This window comes from Prionailurus viverrinus, chromosome B1 (genome assembly GCF_022837055.1).
Source record: "Prionailurus viverrinus isolate Anna chromosome B1, UM_Priviv_1.0, whole genome shotgun sequence".
Classification (NCBI taxonomy): Eukaryota; Metazoa; Chordata; class Mammalia; order Carnivora; family Felidae; genus Prionailurus; species Prionailurus viverrinus.
In genome coordinates this window covers 150,125,236-150,144,814 of record NC_062564.1, presented here as the reverse complement: position 1 = coordinate 150,144,814, position 19,579 = coordinate 150,125,236, and the positions used below count along the sequence as shown (strand labels likewise).

The 19,579-nt window shown below is 36.4% G+C and overlaps 1 protein-coding gene across 7 annotated transcripts in view; it reads left to right on the top strand.

Moving 5' to 3' along the window:
* The first annotated feature begins 218 nt into the window (after positions 1 to 218).
* The window catches only part of YTHDC1 (YTH N6-methyladenosine RNA binding protein C1), a 35,277-nt gene continuing 15,916 nt past the window's right edge, over positions 219 to 19,579 (top strand). For 2 of the 7 annotated variants that reach the window (XM_047856012.1, XM_047856010.1), the window contains exons 1-9: positions 220 to 625; positions 9,885 to 9,986; positions 10,609 to 10,937; positions 11,059 to 11,488; positions 15,685 to 15,774; positions 16,245 to 16,298; positions 16,858 to 16,952; positions 18,442 to 18,550; positions 18,629 to 18,746. In XM_047856012.1, the coding sequence (XP_047711968.1) occupies positions 598 to 625; positions 9,885 to 9,986; positions 10,609 to 10,937; positions 11,059 to 11,488; positions 15,685 to 15,774; positions 16,245 to 16,298; positions 16,858 to 16,952; positions 18,442 to 18,550; positions 18,629 to 18,746 (1,355 nt within the window). In that variant the 5' untranslated portion in view covers positions 220 to 597. Of the gene's footprint in view, positions 626 to 5,305; positions 5,342 to 9,884; positions 9,987 to 10,608; positions 10,938 to 11,058; positions 11,489 to 15,684; positions 15,775 to 16,244; positions 16,299 to 16,857; positions 16,953 to 18,441; positions 18,551 to 18,628; positions 18,747 to 19,579 lie in introns of all 7 variants that reach the window. The other 5 variants (XM_047856008.1, XM_047856009.1, XM_047856011.1 and 2 more) reach the window with 5 other exon arrangements.

Below are 19,579 nucleotides of genomic sequence, written 5' to 3'. Positions count from 1 at the left end.
ACAGCGCCACCAGGGTGTACGCATCGCTGCGGGGTGCTCAATAAACCGTAATTTCGGCGATCTAATCGCTGAAAAGAAGACTCAATCCGTGGACATCCGGGCTGTGGGAGACGAAGCGACGTGCTGACGTTATCACGTTTCCCTTGCCCACCCCGCGTTTCTCCCGCCCCTCTCCGCACTGTGACGGTCCCAGGGAGGAACGAAGCGTAAACAGCGCAGGGCATTTCGGGAGCGGGATTGTTTCAAGCAGGAAGCAGGCTCCATTTTAGCGCCGCCCGCCGTCGCCATCTGTTTCCCTTCCCTCCCCCTACCCCCTCCCGTACCCAAGCCCCAACGGGAAGGCCGGGCCTAGGGCGCCAGAGGCTGGAGTGAAAGGAGAAAAGGGAGAAAGGGAAGAAGCGAGGAGAAAAAGGGTGAGTTGAGTAAGGTGAGCGGTAGAGGCCAAGGTGGGAAGCGCGCAGCCCAGCGGACGGACTGACGGACGTGCCCGTGCTACGGCTGCCGCGGCTGCGGCGCCCGCGCGGGTCGCGTCGAAGCGGCGGCGGCGGCGGCGGCGGCGGCGGCAGCAGCAGCAGCAGCGGAAACAGGAGGGGAGCAATGGCGGCCGACAGCCGGGAGGAGAAAGGTTAGTGCGGAGAAAGGTGACGGGCGGAGGCGACACTCGGGAATCGGTCGATGGAGCCGTGGTTGTCGTTGCGGGGTGGGGGTTGGGGAGGTTAGCCTGCCCCGCGCGGAGCCGATCCGTCCCAACCGAGCTCGACACTTGCACCCGCTGGAAGAGACTAGGCCTGCTCTTGCGTCCTCGATCTCCGAACCACCTAGCACTTCATCTCTCCTGGGTTTTTTTGTTTTGTTTTGTTTTGTGTTTTGATCCTAATTCTCTTTTTCCGTTCTGCAGTCCTGGGCGCGGCTGAGAGGGCCTGTTCTTAGTGGCAGGCCCTTGGGTTTATTTCCTGGTAGGATTATGCGGGTGTAATGCGTATTTTCAGAACGATCCTTTCTTTTAGGCAAAATTTCGAAAATCCTTAATGCCACGGCCAAAGCTGGTAGTCTAGTAAGTGAGCATTTTTAAGAAGTGGTACAGGTGGATTAGTAATCTCGAGAAATATCTACAAGTAATTTGTGGCTCTTCCTGTTAAATAGGCAAAGTGGCAAGAATTGCCCCTCTGGTTCCTCGAACACTTATTTTGGAAAACATGATGTTTGAAGCAATAATTATATGACTTAGACATGGCAAAAAAAAAAAAAATCCTAGCCACTATTTTGATAGAAACACGTTGTGTTAGCTCCCAGAAGGTACAACCAGGAACAAATGGGTGTAATTTATAGAGAGCTGAAGGAGTAGTACAGTTACAGTAAATATAGGAAAAACTGATGTTGGTAGAAAGGGATGTCATGTCTTTTGAAAAACCGACCTCCCAAGTGCTACAGATGTTTATGTATATCCTGGATCAATACCTGTCTGGAGAGTGGTCTAGTTTAGATGCTGCTTTTAGGGTCTTTTCTAACCTTAAGATTATCATGATTGTTTTGGGAAGGTTCTAGTTAACAAAAATATGGTGCTGCTGCTGCCCTGTATATACCTCACAGATCTCCTCTTCAGTGTGGCTAACCAACTTGGGGTGGGGATTTGTCGAATGGATTCTAGAGTCAAGTTGCACTAGGCCCACGATCTCTTTAGTTTTTCTCCTTAAGAGAAAGATGAGTCTTCATGCTTCATTAAACTGATGTAGGATAGGGACAAGCTTGGAGCCTGGAGTGTGTGGAAGTATCTTTAAGAAATTGGGGCTATCTTAAACCAATTCAGTGATTAGGTTGTCGTGGTTTGACCTAAGTCTTAAAAAATGCACCCCTTTGAGAAGCACGAAAAGAATGTGAAGGTCGGGTTGCAAGGTGTTAGTGACAAAAAAGGGACTGCTTTTAATTAGTAGTAAATTTAGTTATTACAATAGATCATTTCAATCAATAAGAATTCATTCAGTCGACATTTGATTGCATCAGAATGTAATCTATGAGCTCTGTGTTGGAGTGAGTGCTGGTTGTGATCGGTAAGGTAAACCAAATACAAAATGAGTTAAAAGTCCGTACTTCTCAAGAATTCATTGTTAAAATGAACACAGTTGTTAAATTAGTAATAGAGTAGATACAGTGAAGTGCATTTTGGAAGAAGAGTCATTTTTAAGTTTATTTATTTTGAGAGACAGAGAGAGAGAGAGAGAGAGAGAGAGAGAGAGAATCCCAAACAGGCTTTGCGTTGTCATTCAACGCAGAGCCCAAAGTGCCCATGTATCTCACGAACCGTGAGATCATGACCCGATCCAAAATCAAGAGTTGGACACTTAACCAACTGAGCCACCCAGGCGCCCTGAAAGTAGGTGATGTTTTAAAAATTGTTTTAGAGATGGATTTAATGATGAAAGTTCTTAAGAACATGTAATGCCACCTATTAGCAATACTTAGGGTAGTCATCCAACTTTTGAAAGAACTCACATTTTTGTAGTTTTTAAAAAAAGTTAATTCCCATAGTGGAGTTTATATGTCTTAAATCTTTGATATTAGTGCTTGTCTTTATAGATTAGCTCAAAGATGGTCTCTAGTGGGAAAGCTAGCAAATATAAAACCTATTGGAATTGCTTATTTAATTTTGTAATGGGAAGATTTCCAGAATAATTCATTTTGCAAATAAAGAAACTGAGTTCCAGGGTGTCTCACCTAACTTTATTTATCATTGTTACACAGCCAGAAAAATAGCCAGAATTAGAATACCTAATTCACTCTTCCTTATACTTCTGCAAGAAAAAGTGGGAAATGAAGTATTTGTCAGTAGTTACCTTATGCAAAACATTATGAAATTATAAACTTAAGCCCTCTAAGAATCTTAGACTTCTCACAGGCCTTAAATGATTTCATGAATGATGTAAAATCTTGATGAGAAATGAATTTAAATTGCAGACGTTTGCTGTTGGTCACAGAACAGTTAAAAGACTTGGTTATAGAGTCGTTGGATTATTGGGCTTTCTACATTGGCTATGTAATAAATAGACATTAACTTCTATTATACTTCTATAATACCCATATTTAGAACCTGAAGCCTATATAACTGGACAAATTGCCAACTCCCTCTGATTCCTGTGGTGATTATTTGTCCAAAAAATAGATTTGAATGATACTAATACTTTATGAGGAATACAAATCTTTTCTATTTTAAATACCTTGTATGCGTTTTATTTCTTAAGGTCTTATGAAGTTCTCTCCGAAAAACAGTGTAAAAGTTTATCCAAAATGTGGAAAGTGATTTACCACTTTCATAAGTAACATGTTTTTCTACATTACTGAACGGAAAGCTCCATGAGGGCTAAGAGTAGGTCTGTCTTACTCACCAGGTTCCTGACGTACAGTAATCATGACTCAGTGCCTTGAAGAAATGACTTGCAAGGTTGGACTTGGTTCATAACTGACCATGAGACATTTGCCTCTGCTATCCAAAGCCAAGGATTTTGTCAGTTTAAATTGTGTATGTATACACACAGTCACACAGGCAAGAGCACATAAATATGTACACACAGTTATATATACATACGCATATTTTATGAACATACTTCAGCCCTGTTTATAGTGAGTCCTTAGAAAAAGATTGACTTTCTTGGTTCACTTTAGTTAGGGCTTTAGAAAGCATAGAGTATGTATTTGATTACCCAATGTGTTTGTTTTACCCAAATAGAAATAGGATAAAAAAATTTAAAATACTCTCCTTAAACTTCAGATTGTACGCTTACTATGCTTAGAGCAGAAAATTTGGATGTGATGGGAAATGCAAGTCTCTACACTTCATTTAGAGGAATGACAGTTTTGAATGACAAAGTAACTGAGACTGGTCTAATGTAAAATGTAACAGAAGGGTAGGTTCCAGGAAATTTTGCTTCATTGTCAAAGCCGACTAAGACTATATTAAATGAATTAAAAGATAGAATCTACTTCGGTGTTCTGTGACGTAAAACAAAATGTGTAGTATACTTAACTGGCCAGTTTTCTTTAAATACTCTAGGTCTTTGTTCCCGACCCTCAAATAAATAGCACTTTGTATCTCCTGACCCAGAAGTTTCCAGGTCCAAAACAATGGGCTGCTTTCTCAGATAAAGGTTAATTTTCTACACTGATATCCCTGGAGTTAAGGCTTGTGGCCTTCCTGGGCCGGGAATTGCAAAATTAAAGTGTAATTCTGGTATAATGGAAAGAGCACTACATTTGTATGCATAGTTGTGAGATTTTTGTTATGTCACTTCAGTTCTGTGGGCTGCATTCTGGAATTCTTGTTATATACCTAACCTTCTGGTGGTTAAAGTACTTTGAAAGCCAGTTAGATTTCCATTTTCCCATGATTATGTAAAACAAACTGGGGTACCTGGGTGGCCGAGTCGGTTGGGTTTCTGGTTCTTGATTTCGGCTTGGGTCACGATCTCTTTCAGTGGGCTCTGTGTGACAGTGTGGAGCTTGCTTGGGATTCTCGGTCTCCCTCTCTCTATCCCTAACCCATGCACGCCTGCGTGTACTCACTCATGCGCATCCTCACTCACGCACTCTCAAAATAAATAAACTTAAAAAAAAATCCCCCAATAAAACAATAAAAAAGAAGTTTTGTTAGTCCTAACATCTTGAAAATTTTTGAACAAGCTTTAAAACAATGATTGTTTTTATTTTCTTTTGCCTCCTATATCCCTGGAAAACTCAGTTTGGTAATTGTGGCAGTAACTAAGATTGTGCTAGTTTGCACCAGTGATGATAATGAGGTTCATATACATCATATATTGTGAATGCAAAACATTCACAGATGATTGCACTTCTACAGAGGAGTCAAGCTAGCAGCAAGCCGCTTTGTGTTGTTTTTGAGACAATGTTTAAGTCCATCATTTAAGTCCACATGAAAATCTGAGTTTGGGAATCCTTGAAAATTTGGAAGATCTGACAACATGGTTCTTGAATTTTGTCAAGGCAGTTAATCAACTAGAGTTGAGTACGATTGTCCTCCTTACCGTTTCTACTCTTTCACAAAGTATCATGCATATTAAGTTTATTTGCAGTTATTTAACATTGTTATTCATGAGTTGCAGGCTTTTATGCATACTAGGGTCCAGCAGATAAAGTACTTCTTTAATAGTTAATGGTAGGTATTAGGTTAAACAAAAGGAAAAGAGCAAGCACGGTCTGTGTGCAAGCAGTATTTGTAAATGCACGTATTCATCCGGCATAAACCCAGATTGTCTCTTGCAAAGCCTTGACATGTTACTACCTCTCTGTGTCTTAACAGAAGACTATCAGGACTGCTCCAGCTGGTTGCTTTCAGGTGAGAATCTGGATCCCTAATGACCAAATAGTCTGTTCAAAAAATGCAAGGTCTGGATTTTTATATTAAATCCTTAAAGTTTTCAAAACAGTGTCCAAGAGCTAGATTCATACAAGTTGTTAGGGTATAACTTTGGATGGATTTGAGTTTTAGCTGTAAATAGAAATACTGTTTAATGAGTAATTTTGTTTTGTTTGAGCTAATTCATTGTGACAAAATTCATTCTGTTGTGAAACCTTGAACAGTTTTTGAGTTTTTAAAATAGCTTTAAAAAAATACCGTATTTATGTAGATTTTTCAAAAAACATTGTGAAGTGCTTTATCTCATAGAAGTATATACTTCTATGAGTTATTTTTGTAGTATATGAATTGTATGTTCATGGAACTCTTAATGACATTTACTAACCTTTGTTCATTTTAGTGTTAATATTCTTGGGTTGGGTGCTGTCAAGCTACTATGAAGGAATTGAATGTATATGAATATTTATACAGTATATTAGTGTATAATTTTAGGTCAAAGAGTGATTTAAAACTCTTTATTAAAGGTTTATTTAAAAAATTAAAATAAAAATTAAATTTGTTAAGGTAGTTTAAAGGTCATGCTAGAGAACTAGTGGGTGTTATTTTATGTTAGAACTATTTTTTTTTCCCAAAAGGATATGCCAGTGATGATTAGTATTCAGCAGTGGTAGTTTCTGAGAATATTTAAATAATCTTCATTTTCTTTATAATTAGTTCATTTTAGGGACGCCTGTGTGGCTCAGTCAGTTAAGTGTCCGACTCTTGGTTTTGGCTTAGGTCATGAACTCATGGTTTGAGAGCTCAAGCCCTGTGTTGGGCTCTGTGCTGACAGCATGGGACCTGCTTCGGATTCTCTCTCTCCCTTTTCCTCTGCCCTTCCTCACGTGCGTGTGCGCTCACGCGTGCTCTCTTTCTCTCTCTCTCTCTCTCAAAAAAACGTTAAAAAAATGTCATTTATATTAGGGGTTGGCAAACATTTTGTAAAGGGTTATATAATAAATGACATTTTAGGCTTTGTGGGCCACAGAAGGGTTTGTCATATTCTTTTGTGTGTGTCTGTCCCCCCCCCCCCCTTTTAAAACACAACCTTTAAGATGAAGAAACCATTCTTATTTTTACCTTACTGGTTAAAAAAAGCAAGCCATAGGCTGAATTTGTTCTGCAGGCCTTAGTTTGCCAATACTGTGATAAAACCACAGTTAGATTATTGATGTCACGGAGTATAATACATAAAAATTTGTAGACCATCAAGTGAGAATGTAGTGTTTGATCCTAAAGTAAATTTCAAGATGTTACAGTGTCACTCATACAGGGCTTTCTGGTGCATTAATTGAAATTAATCTAGTGCACATTACTTTTTAATAATATTTTGCATTTTTTTTTGTGCCCTTATATTTTGTTTAAAGATTTTACTACTACTTCCCTTCTAATTTAACTATAGATTTTAGAAAACCTGAACTGGAGGCTTGTACCCCCAACTGTTTCTAGACAAGTGAATTTGGTCACCTGGCACTTTTGAGCTTCCTTTTCTTTATCAGAAGTAATGGATGATAAAACATACCTTAGGTGATTCATTTATGTATATAGGATATATGTAAAAGTGGTAAAATGTTAAAAGGGAAAAAAAGGAAGCACTGGTTAATATTTGTTGTGTTAAAAATTTGTAGCTACTTAAAAAAAATTTTTTTTAATGTTTTTATTTATTTTTTGAGACAGAGAGAGACAGCATGAGCAGGGGAGGGGCAGAGAGAGAGGGAGACACAGAATCCGAAGCAGCCGCCAGGCTCTGAGCTGTCAGCACAGAGCCCAATGCAGGGCTCGAAGTCACAGTCTGTGAGTTCGTGATCTGAGCCGAGGCGGGATGCTCAACTGACTGAGCCACACAGGTGCCCCTGTAGCTGCTTTTTAAAACTGCAACCAGTCTCTACATTTGATTAATACACTTATTTGTTAAGGCTTTTTAAAACAATAATGACCTTTTTTTTAATAGGGAAACCATGATCTAATTTCATGCCTGAAATTTATATTGATTTAAATTAACCTGTACAGTTCATTCTGTGTTAGGTTTAGCACATGTAAAGTATATAATTTAAGGTGAATGTTCAGGCTTTTGGGTTGTTCTTTCTACTAATGGAATTAGTGATTTCATGAAAAGATGTGTGTAGCACTATGTTTACTTAATTGCTTATTTCGTTGTGATAATTGTTGTTCAGAAATATAGTTAATTCTGTGAACATCTGTTGGATCCAGTGTTTTACTGATCAGAGAGCTAGAAGTAAATAAAAATTCATATGATGTATATATTTTAGAAAAACAGTAAAGTATACTCTTAACCACCCAAAGAAAGGAATTGCTATGCCATTCCAGGCAGTGTCACTTTTGATGTTCTTACACAGAAACTGTGTTTGACTCCAAATACTGAGATGTTACTTTTTCCTGTATCCTACGTAAGTAACCTTGCTTACTTTCCTATCATGCCTACATTGTGTTTTAGTTCTCTTCAGTCACTGATTTCTGTCTCCCTTTGGAGATATTTTAGTCTGATTTAATTGTTTATAGACCTCAGGTCAGGTTAATAACCCTTGCTATATATATAAAAAAGTAACCCTAGCTATACTTTTTTTTTTAATTAAAAAAAAATGTTTATTTTAGAGTGTGTGTGCACACACATGTGTGCGGGGGAGGGGCAGAGAGAGAAGGGGACAGAGGATCCAAAGGGGGAGATCTGTGCTGACAGAGAGCCCGATGTGGGGCTCGAGCTGTGAGATTATGACCTGAGAGGAAGTTGGACGCTTAACCAATTGAGCCATCCAGGTGGCTCCATGCTTGCTATACTTTTGAACGGGCTTTGCTTTTTGGCTTGAACCATAAATGTAATTGTCCTAACCCATCAACGTTTATGAGTTCACATTTCTCTTTACCATACCTTGAATTTGGAAAGATATTTTTGACGCCAGAATACTTAAGTGTTCAAAGCATTTACCATTAATTTTAGTGTATTATTTAAAAAAAAATCAATTTAAGGTGGTAAATATTTGCATGTATTTCTTAGAACTTACTTTGTCCTGTTGTATACGTGGGAATGCAGTGACAAAACTGAGTTGTAGGTTTTCATGATCATTCAGCATGTTAATTGTAGTCAGTAGTTCTCTTGACTGAACAAGTTACACTTTTCAGAGTTGATACCAGCAGTTTCAAACGTTTTTGATTGTGTAGCACATCAATACTTTTTTTTACTTTTAATGTTATTTTGACATATTTTGGACAGAATAGATAAATGAATAGTACAAAAATTTTTTTATCTTTGAATTATATTCCACAAATGTTAACTTTTTACCACATCGTTTTTCTTGAATTCATTCTCTCTTCTCTCTTTCTGTGTATATATGTGGATATATGCATATGCAGACACACTTTTTTCCTGAACTGTTTGCCAGTTTTAGACACGGTGCTTCTTCGTCCCTAATACTTGAGTGTGTATTTCCTAAGAAATAGGATTTTCTTTAATTTAACTATAGTAGTATCAAAATCAGGAAATTAACAGAGTGGTACCATACTCTACAGACCTTATTTAAATTTCACTAGTTTCCCAGTCGTGTGCCTTGTTCAGTTATTGTGTCTCTTAAGTCTTTTAATCTGGAGTAGTTTCTTGGTGGATTGGTATTAGCGGATTGGTATTATTTCATGACCCTTTGTTTCAGTTTGATGTTTCCTTAAGTATAGGTTCAGAGTTTGCATTTTTTTTGCATTTTTTTAATTTATTTATTTTTTTTTTTTTGAGAGAGAGAAAGAGCATGAGAGGGGGAGGAGCAGAAAGAGAGGGAGATGCAGGATCTAGGCTCTGAGCTGTCTGCACAGAGCCCGATGCGCGGCTCAAAACCCATGGACCTCAAGATTGTGACCTGAGTCGAAGTCGGATGCTTAACCGACTGAGCCACCCAGGCACCCCCAGAGTTTGCATTTTGGCTGGGAATATCACAGAATTGTTTTATTCTTAGTGCATCATGCCAAGTCTGTAATACTGATTTGACATACTGCTGGTGATGTTAATTTTGATTACTTGGTTAAGTTAGAATCTGCCAGGTTTCTCCACTGTAAAATTATTTTTTTCTTGGTAATCAATAAATAGGTTGTGAGGAGTACTCACCATCCTTGGTAGGTGTGTGTTTATGTTACACACAAGTATTTCTGTTCTAATTTTTTATGTACATTTTAAAGCAGTTACAAAAATGAGAAATTAGAGGTTGAAGTACAGATATAGAAGTTTTTAACGTTTTCTCTTGTACTCCACTATGTCCTTTCATACCCTATGGAGTGGGTGTACACTACTCCTGGCTTTGTAGTCCAGAGTTCTGTATCATGTCCTTTATCTTGTATGGTTTTATAGAATTACTGTCGTGTCTTGATCCTGAAATAAAAGATCTTTGACGGTTATGTTTCCATATTTACATAGACCCAACATAATCAAAGATAAATGCTTAATGGTAATGATTTTTCCCTATTTTTAATTTCCTGCTTTCAGATGGAGAACTTAATGTTCTAGATGACATTTTGACTGAAGTACCAGAACAGGATGATGAACTGTATAATCCAGAGAGTGAACAAGATAAAAACGAGAAAAAGGGTATGCAATATTTTAAATTTTTTTGTTAAAATAAGGTTTTTTTTTTATTAAAATTTTTAAAAAATGTTTTATTTATTTTGAGAGAGAGGGAGGGAGTGAGCCAGGGAGGGGCAGAGAGAGAGAGAGAGGAAGAGAGAAGGATCCAAGCAGGTTCAGTGTTGTCTGCTCAGAGCCTGACATGGTCTCAGACTCATGAACTGTGAGATCGTGCCCTGAGCCGAAATCAAGAGTCAGATGCTTACCCAACTGAGCTGCCCCGGTGTCCCTAAAAAGTTTAAATAGAGATTTAATTTATTAAGAAAGTGACTTTGCTTTTGCCCTTGTTCCTGGGGTCAGTTAACACCAAAAGTGTGCAATCATTACAAACTGTGGTACCCAGTTCAATATGAATAAAAGTAATCTATTTCTTTTCAAACGTGTGAAATTTCTCAAATACATGAATTTATTCCAGATTTGCAAACTATGGTTTCTTTATGATTAACTTTGCAGTAAAAATATTTCAGAAGACATTTTAAAGATAAGAGCTCTTTTTTCTCTCTGATACATACTCTCTGTTAATCTTTGGTGAAATAAATAGAAGACATAAAACACTTACATGTGTTCTTTAAATTGTATTTTTAAGGATCAAAAAGAAAAAGTGACCGAATGGAATCTACTGACATCAAGCGCCAAAAGCCTTCTCTTCATTCAAGACAGTTGATTTCTAAGCCACTGAGCTCATCTGTCAGCAATAACAAAAGAATAGTTAGTACCAAGGGAAAGTCAGTTGCAGAGTATAAAAATGAGGAATATCAAAGATCTGAAAGAAGCAAGCGTCTAGAAGCTGATCGGAAGATTCGTTTGTCAAGCAGTGCTTCTAGAGAACCTTACAAGAGTCAGCCTGAAAAAACTTGTCTCCGGAAAAGGGATCCCGAAAGGAGGACCAAATCCCCTACACCAGATGGTTCTGAGGTAGTAAATGTTATTGCAGATATAAAACAGAAAGCAATTCTTTTTGAGGCATTAGAACTATTTATTCAGTCTGACTTTATCTGTTATATGACTGCTGATTCCCTTTTTCTTTAAACATCAGAGAATTGGGCTTGAAGTGGATAGACGTGCAAGCAGATCCAGCCAATCTTCTAAGGAAGAAGTTAACTCTGAAGAATATGGCTCTGACCATGAGACTGGCAGCAGTGGTTCTTCTGATGAGCAAGGCAACAACACTGAGAATGAGGAGGAAGGGGTGGAAGATGTGGAAGAAGATGAAGAGGTAGAAGAAGATGCGGAGGAAGATGAAGAAGTGGACGAAGATGGAGAAGAGGAGGAGGAGGAGGAGGAGGAAGAGGAGGAGGAAGAAGAGGAGGAGGAGGAGGAAGAAGAAGAATATGAACAGGATGAGAGAGACCAGAAGGAAGAGGGAAATGATTATGACACTCGAAGTGAAGCTAGCGACTCTGATTCTGAATCCGTTTCCTTCACAGATGGATCTGTCAGATCTGGTTCAGGCACAGATGGATCAGGTACTACTCTTTGTATGTATAAGTTTCTCTTAAGAAAAAAAATTGACCTGATTTTATTTTTGAACATACTTAAATTGAATTATAAAATATTTAGAGATGTGGGATGTTAATAAGACTGTCTCATGATTTTTTTACAATTATATGCCTTTGAGTATTAGAAATACATTTGAGTAAGGTTTACATATCTTAGTAAATGTGTTTCCCAACTTCATATTGTATTCTAAATGAATGCAAGTCTGATTGTTTCTCTATGGAAATGTATTTCAGGTTTTAAGGTTATAAATTCTTAGGTTTTCATACCTGTCAGCAGTTTGTTTAAACACTGATACCTGATCTACTTGATACTGACATGGAACCTGTCTGGTTGGCATTACAGTATTTCTATATCTGATACCTGTAGATTTCTGTCATTTGGCAGTAGAAATCAAAACAACTTTCTTTTTCTCTTGGGAACACACACTGTTTTTCCAATTCTGTACCTGTGGATTGACAGACTTGCAGGGTCTCCCAAAGGCTGGTGTAAAAGTACAAGAGGTGGAAAATAAGAGTGTAAGATTCTTGTGGGGAGATTGGTTAAGAGTTGTCTTGGGTTATTCCTTCAATACTACATGTCCTACCACTTTATCCCTGTCTGATCAATGAGATGTAAATATAGGAATGGTAGGTAGTTGCAGTCATGAGGCTAAGAGGGGACCATCTTTTGGGGGAAAATTCAGAGTACAACAAGGAGAGGTCAGGGTACTTAAAAGAACCCTTGCCATTATATGATGGTTACACATACTGTCATGACTGTCTTATGTCAAAATGCAGCCAGATCTGCTATATATACTAAATGAACTAAACTTTGGAATATAAGAACAATTCTATTCTTTTGTTATTACAGAATAGTTACAATTTCATTATTAATAGAGTTTTATCATTTTGATAGTACATTGTTAGTAAGTCACATTCTTAAAATTGTATAGGTGATAGAGCAAATGGCCAGCTATTTTCTAGTGATTGGCAACTGAAGTGCTTTCAACCTTTTGCTTACTGGAGTTCTAGGTTTCAGAGTTTAGACAGGATTTTAAGAGATTTAAAGAGTTAAACTGAATTGATGGGAAGTTAAGTTTGATATAAAAATTTGCAGAATCTTTTTTTTTTTTTTTTTTAAGGTTTATTTATTTTTTGGAGACTTAGAGTGTGAGTGGGGGAGGAACAGAGAGAGGGAGGCACAGAATCTGAAGCAGGCTCTCCAGGCTCTAAGCTGTCAGCACAGAGCCCAACTCTGGGCTCATACTCACAAACTGTGAGGTCATGACCTGAGCTGAAGTCAGACACTTAACCCACTGAGCCACCCAGGGGCCCCAAAATTTGTAGAATCTTTAATTCTGTTCTCCCGTTATAGTTTTTGCAAACTGATGAGATGATGTATTTTTTGTAATTTATAATAATGGATGGAAAACAAAAAGTGCATTGACAATATGAATGAATGTTTGTTCCTTTATTGTGACGACTGTAAGAAACATCTGTGGGGTAGAGGATATTTTATTATAGCCATCTTTGGTATCCATGTTATGAACAATATTTCTTGTATGTCTTATTTAGGTCAAACAAAGGTGACTTATTTAAATTGGGTAGGACTTGAAACAATCTGCAGTTTTAATAAGCTCTTAGATGCTGCTGATACTGTATCAAGGAGCTTAATAATCTAATATTTTTGTGGATAAGACATTTCAAATTCAGTGGTAACCAATAGTTTCATGAACCTTGATACCAAAACTATTTATAGAAGAGATTTATTATTATAAAAGAGATACCTGGAATTCTTACTTTCCTTATTAAAGGGAACTATTGTCTTTGGAAGATCCCTTATGTGGGACATGTTTCAGAGACTGTATTGTGGGCAGGAAGTTATTCTTTATCATGGAGTAGTTTCTCATCATAATGTGTGAAAGAAAAATGGGGGTGGATTTGGAATTCCCTAATTAGGAGATGTCTATTTTTAAACATGGGGGATCACAGTTTAGTTTCTGTGTCATGAATTTTCTAGATTCTAGTTTATTTTACCTTATTTTTTTCTCAGAATCTTTGGTAACTTCTTTATAAAAGTGACATTTGGTGGTCATTAAAGGTTTATTTGTTAGATGACTTTCATTGTTCTTTTGATCTGAAAATAGTAGTTGGAAGAGGCGATCATAAACTCTTAAGAGCACTGGGAGTTATTTCTAATGGTATTTATTTTAAAAGTTTAGAAGCTTTCTCTTAAAAAAAAGTAACAGTTGGGCAGGGTCTTAACTCTGCTTCTCTTTTTTCTTTTTTCCTGTATCATGTTAGTGAGATTGAACCATAAAGTATTGTTTTTAAGCAGCAGCAAGAGGTGTATTATCATTAGTGATCAGTTCATAATGCTTATTAGACTCCTACATATTCAAAGAGAAAAAAATGATAAAACATGCTAGACTTTTTAAATAAAAATTTAACAAGGTTTTACTTTTAATCTCTGTGAATTTCCTATTCATTGAGTCACCGAATTGGGTTTCTGCTGAGTGCCAGGCACTATGTAGGAATGTGTAGTCAGTGAACAAAACAGACATGTATGAGAGAGATTTAGGATTTGAACCTCCTGACTCTCATCTATTTGGGTGAGATTTTCAGCCATTTTATACTAAAAAGCTTCAGTCTGTTCAGTTGAAGTCTTCTAGTTTGCCCTGAGGGAAAGGATTCTTAAAACTTTTGAAAGTTGGGTATCATTTAAAGCAGGCAAGCCTGGAAACAAATGCTTTTATCTATAGCTGGTTATTTGAGATACCATTATGCCCCCGAGGGATGCTAGCTTTAAATGGGCTTGGCTTTGTAATTGTGCTTATATGTGCTGCTTTGCTCTTCTCTTTCAGCCCTCCAGTAGGAAAACCAGCCTCACTCACAAGCTTATTGTTACGTCTATTTGGAGAGGCCGCAGAACATAAAAAAAGGGAAAGATGCTTAAACTAAAAGAAAAGGAATTTAGAATGTCTTTGGGATTTTCCATCTCCAGACTAGTTAGATCTGGAAGCCCCATTCAGTAGTAAAATACTTTTTCTGTTTGCTCCTAAGAAGAGAGCTCAGGGCTTAAAGAGGACTTGCATTTGAACTAGGTTCTGCACCCAGAAACTGGGACCCTGGCCATGTTGCTTAACCACTCCTCTTTTCTGCTTCCTTTTCAATAAATGCGAATAATGGCTTTAAGTGTTGCATGAGTTTGTTATGAGGATTAAGGAGATAATTTAGCTAAATCTTTTTAAGTAGGTAACTCTTTATAGTCATTCTATAATATAAAATTTTATGTGGGATCATTGATCATTTTTCTGCTGTTTTTATACAAATAAATTCGTGCATTTTCTCTCCATATTTATTCCTTCTTATTTCCTAGCTGAAAAGTAAAAGAGCTTATAATGGTATAATTAAAATACCAATAAACAGAGACAGGAGAGCCTAATCCATTTTAGGTCTTTGTTTTTAAGCTTAATGAAGTTCCAAATTAAAATGGTTCTTAACTGACCGGTAATGTAAACTTTTTGGATCCACTGAAGATTCCTAGCTTTTTAGTAGAAATACATAGGCTATCAGTAAGATTTTAGGAATAAACTTTAAATTGAATTTGAAGAAAAGACCAGTAATCCAAGAAGGAAGTGGACAAGAAGAATGAACTCGAAGACACATGAGCAAGCAGTGGCAACCAGAAAAGCAATCACTGACTTACTCTAGTGTATTATTATTAATTTTTTTTACATTGAAAAGCTTTGGGTTCTAGGGCTCATCAGACACCTAAGAATCAGAGTTGGAATTGTAATGAAGAATGATAGTATACTTTTTAGAGAGAGACTTGGAACAGTGGTACCTGATATGTAGAAAGAAACAGTATTTTTTACTGAAACAAAAGTTGTATTTGCAGATTTCCCCCCCTCTTGGAAAACTTTATTCAAAGGACTACCTTTATATATAGGATAAGTCATTCTCAGTTATGGCCATGTGTTTTAATTTAAGTTGGTGGGAGAAACATGTTTCTGTGTTTGAACGATACCTTTGAAATGGAACACCTTCTGAAGAAATTGAGGGATCAGGGGAGAGATTAGCAATGACTATTAGAGATTGTGCAGAAACCAGCCACGTGATACGTTCTTGTTTGAGTACCTGTCTTGTAATGTTGTTAAAAATCTCATTTGAATTCTTTTTAGATGAGAAAAAGAAGGAAAGGAAGAGAGCTAGAGGCATCTCTCCAATTGTTTTTGATAGAAGTGGAAGCTCTGCATCAGAGTCCTATGCAGGTATCCTCATTTTACTTTCATTTGTGGTCATATCTGACTGATTCTGATGTAATTTGCGGTAGAAAGTGTGGAGGCTGTAGTTTAGTGTGAACTTGTTGATGTTCATTAGTATTGATTTTTGGCATGTTCAGTGTAATAATTCTAGAGAAAACTAAGCTTTTTCTTATTATTTTAATCCTGTTCTGTTACTGCTTAAGTGGAATTTCACTTTTTTTTTTTTCTTGGAAGATGATGATTCAGTGACTAGTTTTCTGAGTGGGAAACTGTTCAAATATACATTATTTTTAAAAAATCCAAACAACCCAAAAAACAAAACACTCGTACACATTGAGAAGTATTTTTTTGTGTGTGTGGGTGCGCCAGGAAGAATAATTTGTCTTGAATGAGAACTTTATGTGACAAGACTGTAGAAATTTTGTCTTATCTCTATTAAAGCTCAATCTGAACAAATGTACTTTGGCTAAATACAGGTTCAGAAAAGAAGCATGAGAAATTATCATCTTCCGTTCGTGCTGTCCGAAAAGGTATCATTTAAATTTGAAATTGTTTTCATTGCATGCTGCATAAAGTCATTATTTTGCCTTATTAGTTCTCCATTAATAGTTGGTTTAATGTAGTAATGTTCTGATATATTGCATTAAAGAAAAAATTAATGATGTAGTTTTACATAGAGACAGCTCCACATTTACTTCTTACTGCATACCTTTTAGAACAGTAACAAAAATCTCAGGATATTTTATGGTTTTGGACACCGTGGATAGTATATATGTTTTTAATAGCATAATCGTCTATTTAAATGATTTTGGAAAAGAAATCTATAAAATTTGTAGCCTTTTTCATACTTAAATATGAATCTGATATATCGGAACATCACTAGATTAGGTTTAACTTCTTGCAGAATGCTGGTGTCTTTTCTTAGCTTTGCTCTATTATGTGTTGTGGCTTAGCTTTCCAGGTTGAATGGGTGATTATGAATTTTAAAAGTTTAGCTGGGTTGTAGAGGGCTAATTTCAGTTAGTACAGCTTACACGTCTGTGATAATGGCTTCTGGTTAATTAATCAGTTTGGGTTTCTTTTTTTCAGATCAAACCAGTAAACTCAAATATGTCCTACAGGATGCAAGATTTTTTCTCATAAAGAGTAACAACCATGAGAATGTGTCTCTTGCCAAAGCTAAGGTATTAGCATCAGTTCTGTTGAAACTATCCCAGTCTTGAAAGTTTTAAGTGTGAAGGTAGACTTGAGTATCTTGAGTGGTATACTGTGATTTTCATTAGAGCTTTAAAGATCCACAGCCCACTTGCCACTTAAGGTCTGCTTTGTGGCCATGTAAGCGACCTAATAGTAATTTGAGTTTTCTTTTCAGTCTTGAAGGTGATTTTAGAAGTCAGAATATTTGATGTTGAAGAATTATGTATGTTCTATACTTCGTACTGTAAAAGAGTATTTTTTTTGGATTTTTGTGTTTCTGTTTTCAAATGCTAACTTACTGAAGTAACGTTTTAAAAGTTTCTACAACCATTTTTTGTTTTATATTGATGCTGGTTTTACACCTTGATGTTGTTGAAAAGAAATCATTCTTTTATGGGGAGTTTCTTTTATTTTTAGAAGTGACATCACTTGGACTTATTTTATTTATTTATTTTATATCACTTGGATTTAGAAGAAAAGAGAAAGAGTTAGCTAAAAGGCCCACCCAAGCAAGGCTTTACAAAAAGGATATGTCCAGTTGCTGTTAGGATGTTGTAAGATACGAATTTTCTTTTAAAATACCTATATTTGTTACACTGTTACAAAATTTTCCTTTTCTTGATTTAAAATGAATCATTATAGCCTCTACTGATTTTTAGAAAGTTAATAATTTTTCAAACCATATTTTGTCAGTATTACTGTCTAATATTTGTCATTATCCATCAAACTAGATGGAATAATATACCAAATAGCTATCCCGTGGAAGTTTATTCTGTTTCTCTGCTAGAGTGAATTTAGGCAGAAGTAATTAAGCACTTAGTGTGAATGAGATCTAGTTGTAAGACTAGACTGACTGAATTAGAGCTTCTGCCTTACCTTACCATGCTATTTCTTTTGATCTTTTCACGAACAAGTAATAGATTACAATGCTTTAGAAATTAGTAGCTTTGTTCTTGCTCTGTGTACAACGGAGGCTTTTTTTAGTCAAACTATTAATGTCTAAAAATTTGAACTTAAATAGGAAAAACGAGAAATGCTAGAAACCAGACAGAAATTTTCCACTTATAATTTACCAATATAGTATTTTTAATTATTTTGATTAAGCAGTTTAAGGAGAAAAATGTACATGCTGTGATTCACCTTCAAACATGTTTTTACCCACAGTAAATCGTTGTGATAATTAAAATAATTCTAGGTGATTGTTTCTATTATGTAGAATTCTATCTCATAAGATTTGACCTCCTTCCCCCAAAATCTTTAATGATTTTGTTAAGGTTGGGAATTTTCTCCATATTTTTCTTGAGTTTTTAATAAATTAGCACATTTTGACAGCTGATAAGTAAGACCTTTCTTAATTATAGCTTACTTAAATTTAAAATACAACAGTATCAGTAGCCTTGGTCTTTTGCAGATACAATTGCAGTGGTGAAAGATTTGCATTAATTTCAGTCTGTGATCTTTATGTTATTTGTGTAGGGTGTTTGGTCCACGCTGCCAGTAAATGAGAAGAAATTAAATGCTGCATTCAGATCTGCAAGGAGTGTTATCTTAATATTTTCTGTCAGAGAGAGTGGAAAATTTCAAGGTAAGGATAAAAATAATTTGGATATATAAAAACATCATTTATATTAGGCACCTATTTATTGTGATTTGATCCCCTTAGGATTTGCAAGACTTTCTTCAGAGTCACATCATGGAGGATCTCCTATACATTGGGTGCTTCCAGCAGGAATGAATGCTAAAATGTTGGGAGGAGTTTTTAAAATTGACTGGATTTGCAGGTAAATTATACATTCTAGTGTAGATAATTAAATCTGCACTAAATGGCTGCCAATTGGGACTAATGTTAAAACTCCACAGTTTTTTAGCTTTAATTTATTCTCTCTGATGATTACACTCTTTTCGGACTCATTCCTAGGCTGATTTGGATCCAAAAAAATTAACAGTGTTAAAGTAAAGTTAAACATCAATATGTTTTGTTTATCTTGTTCACTGTCTTTATATCTCCTATAGGATGTAAAGGCAAAGGTTTATGTAGTCAGGAGTTTAACTTGGCTCATATTTTGGAGGTAACTAATTTAGTTGTGAACAAGTACTTTTTCTTAAGGAAATAGCAAAACATGTTTAGTTGGTATTATATTTTGAAAATGGTAATTAAGATTTAAATATGTTTATTAGAAATAACTGAGTTATTACAACTATTGTTATGTCCTTATTGAATATGCATTGTTAGAAAGTGATAAAAGAAGTAAATTTAGGTGATACAAACTTTAACACTTCATGAAATGGACACTCTCCTGTGGAGAGCTGCAAAATGGGGCAGAAGGCAGAAAGCTTTTAATTTTTTTTAATGTTTATTTTTGAGAGAGAGGCAGAGTGCAAGCAGAGGAGGGGCAGAGAGAGGGAGAAATATAGAATCTGAAGCAGGCTCCAGGCTCTGAGCTGTCAGCAGAGAGCCCCATGCAGAGCTCAAACTGAAGAATCTTGAGATCATGCATGACTTGAGCCAAAGTGGGACACTTAACTGAGCCACCCAGGCATCCCAGAAAGCTTTTATAGGATAAAGAACAAGAGAGAGACAAATAGAAAATGTCTTACTAGCTAGGGCTACGTT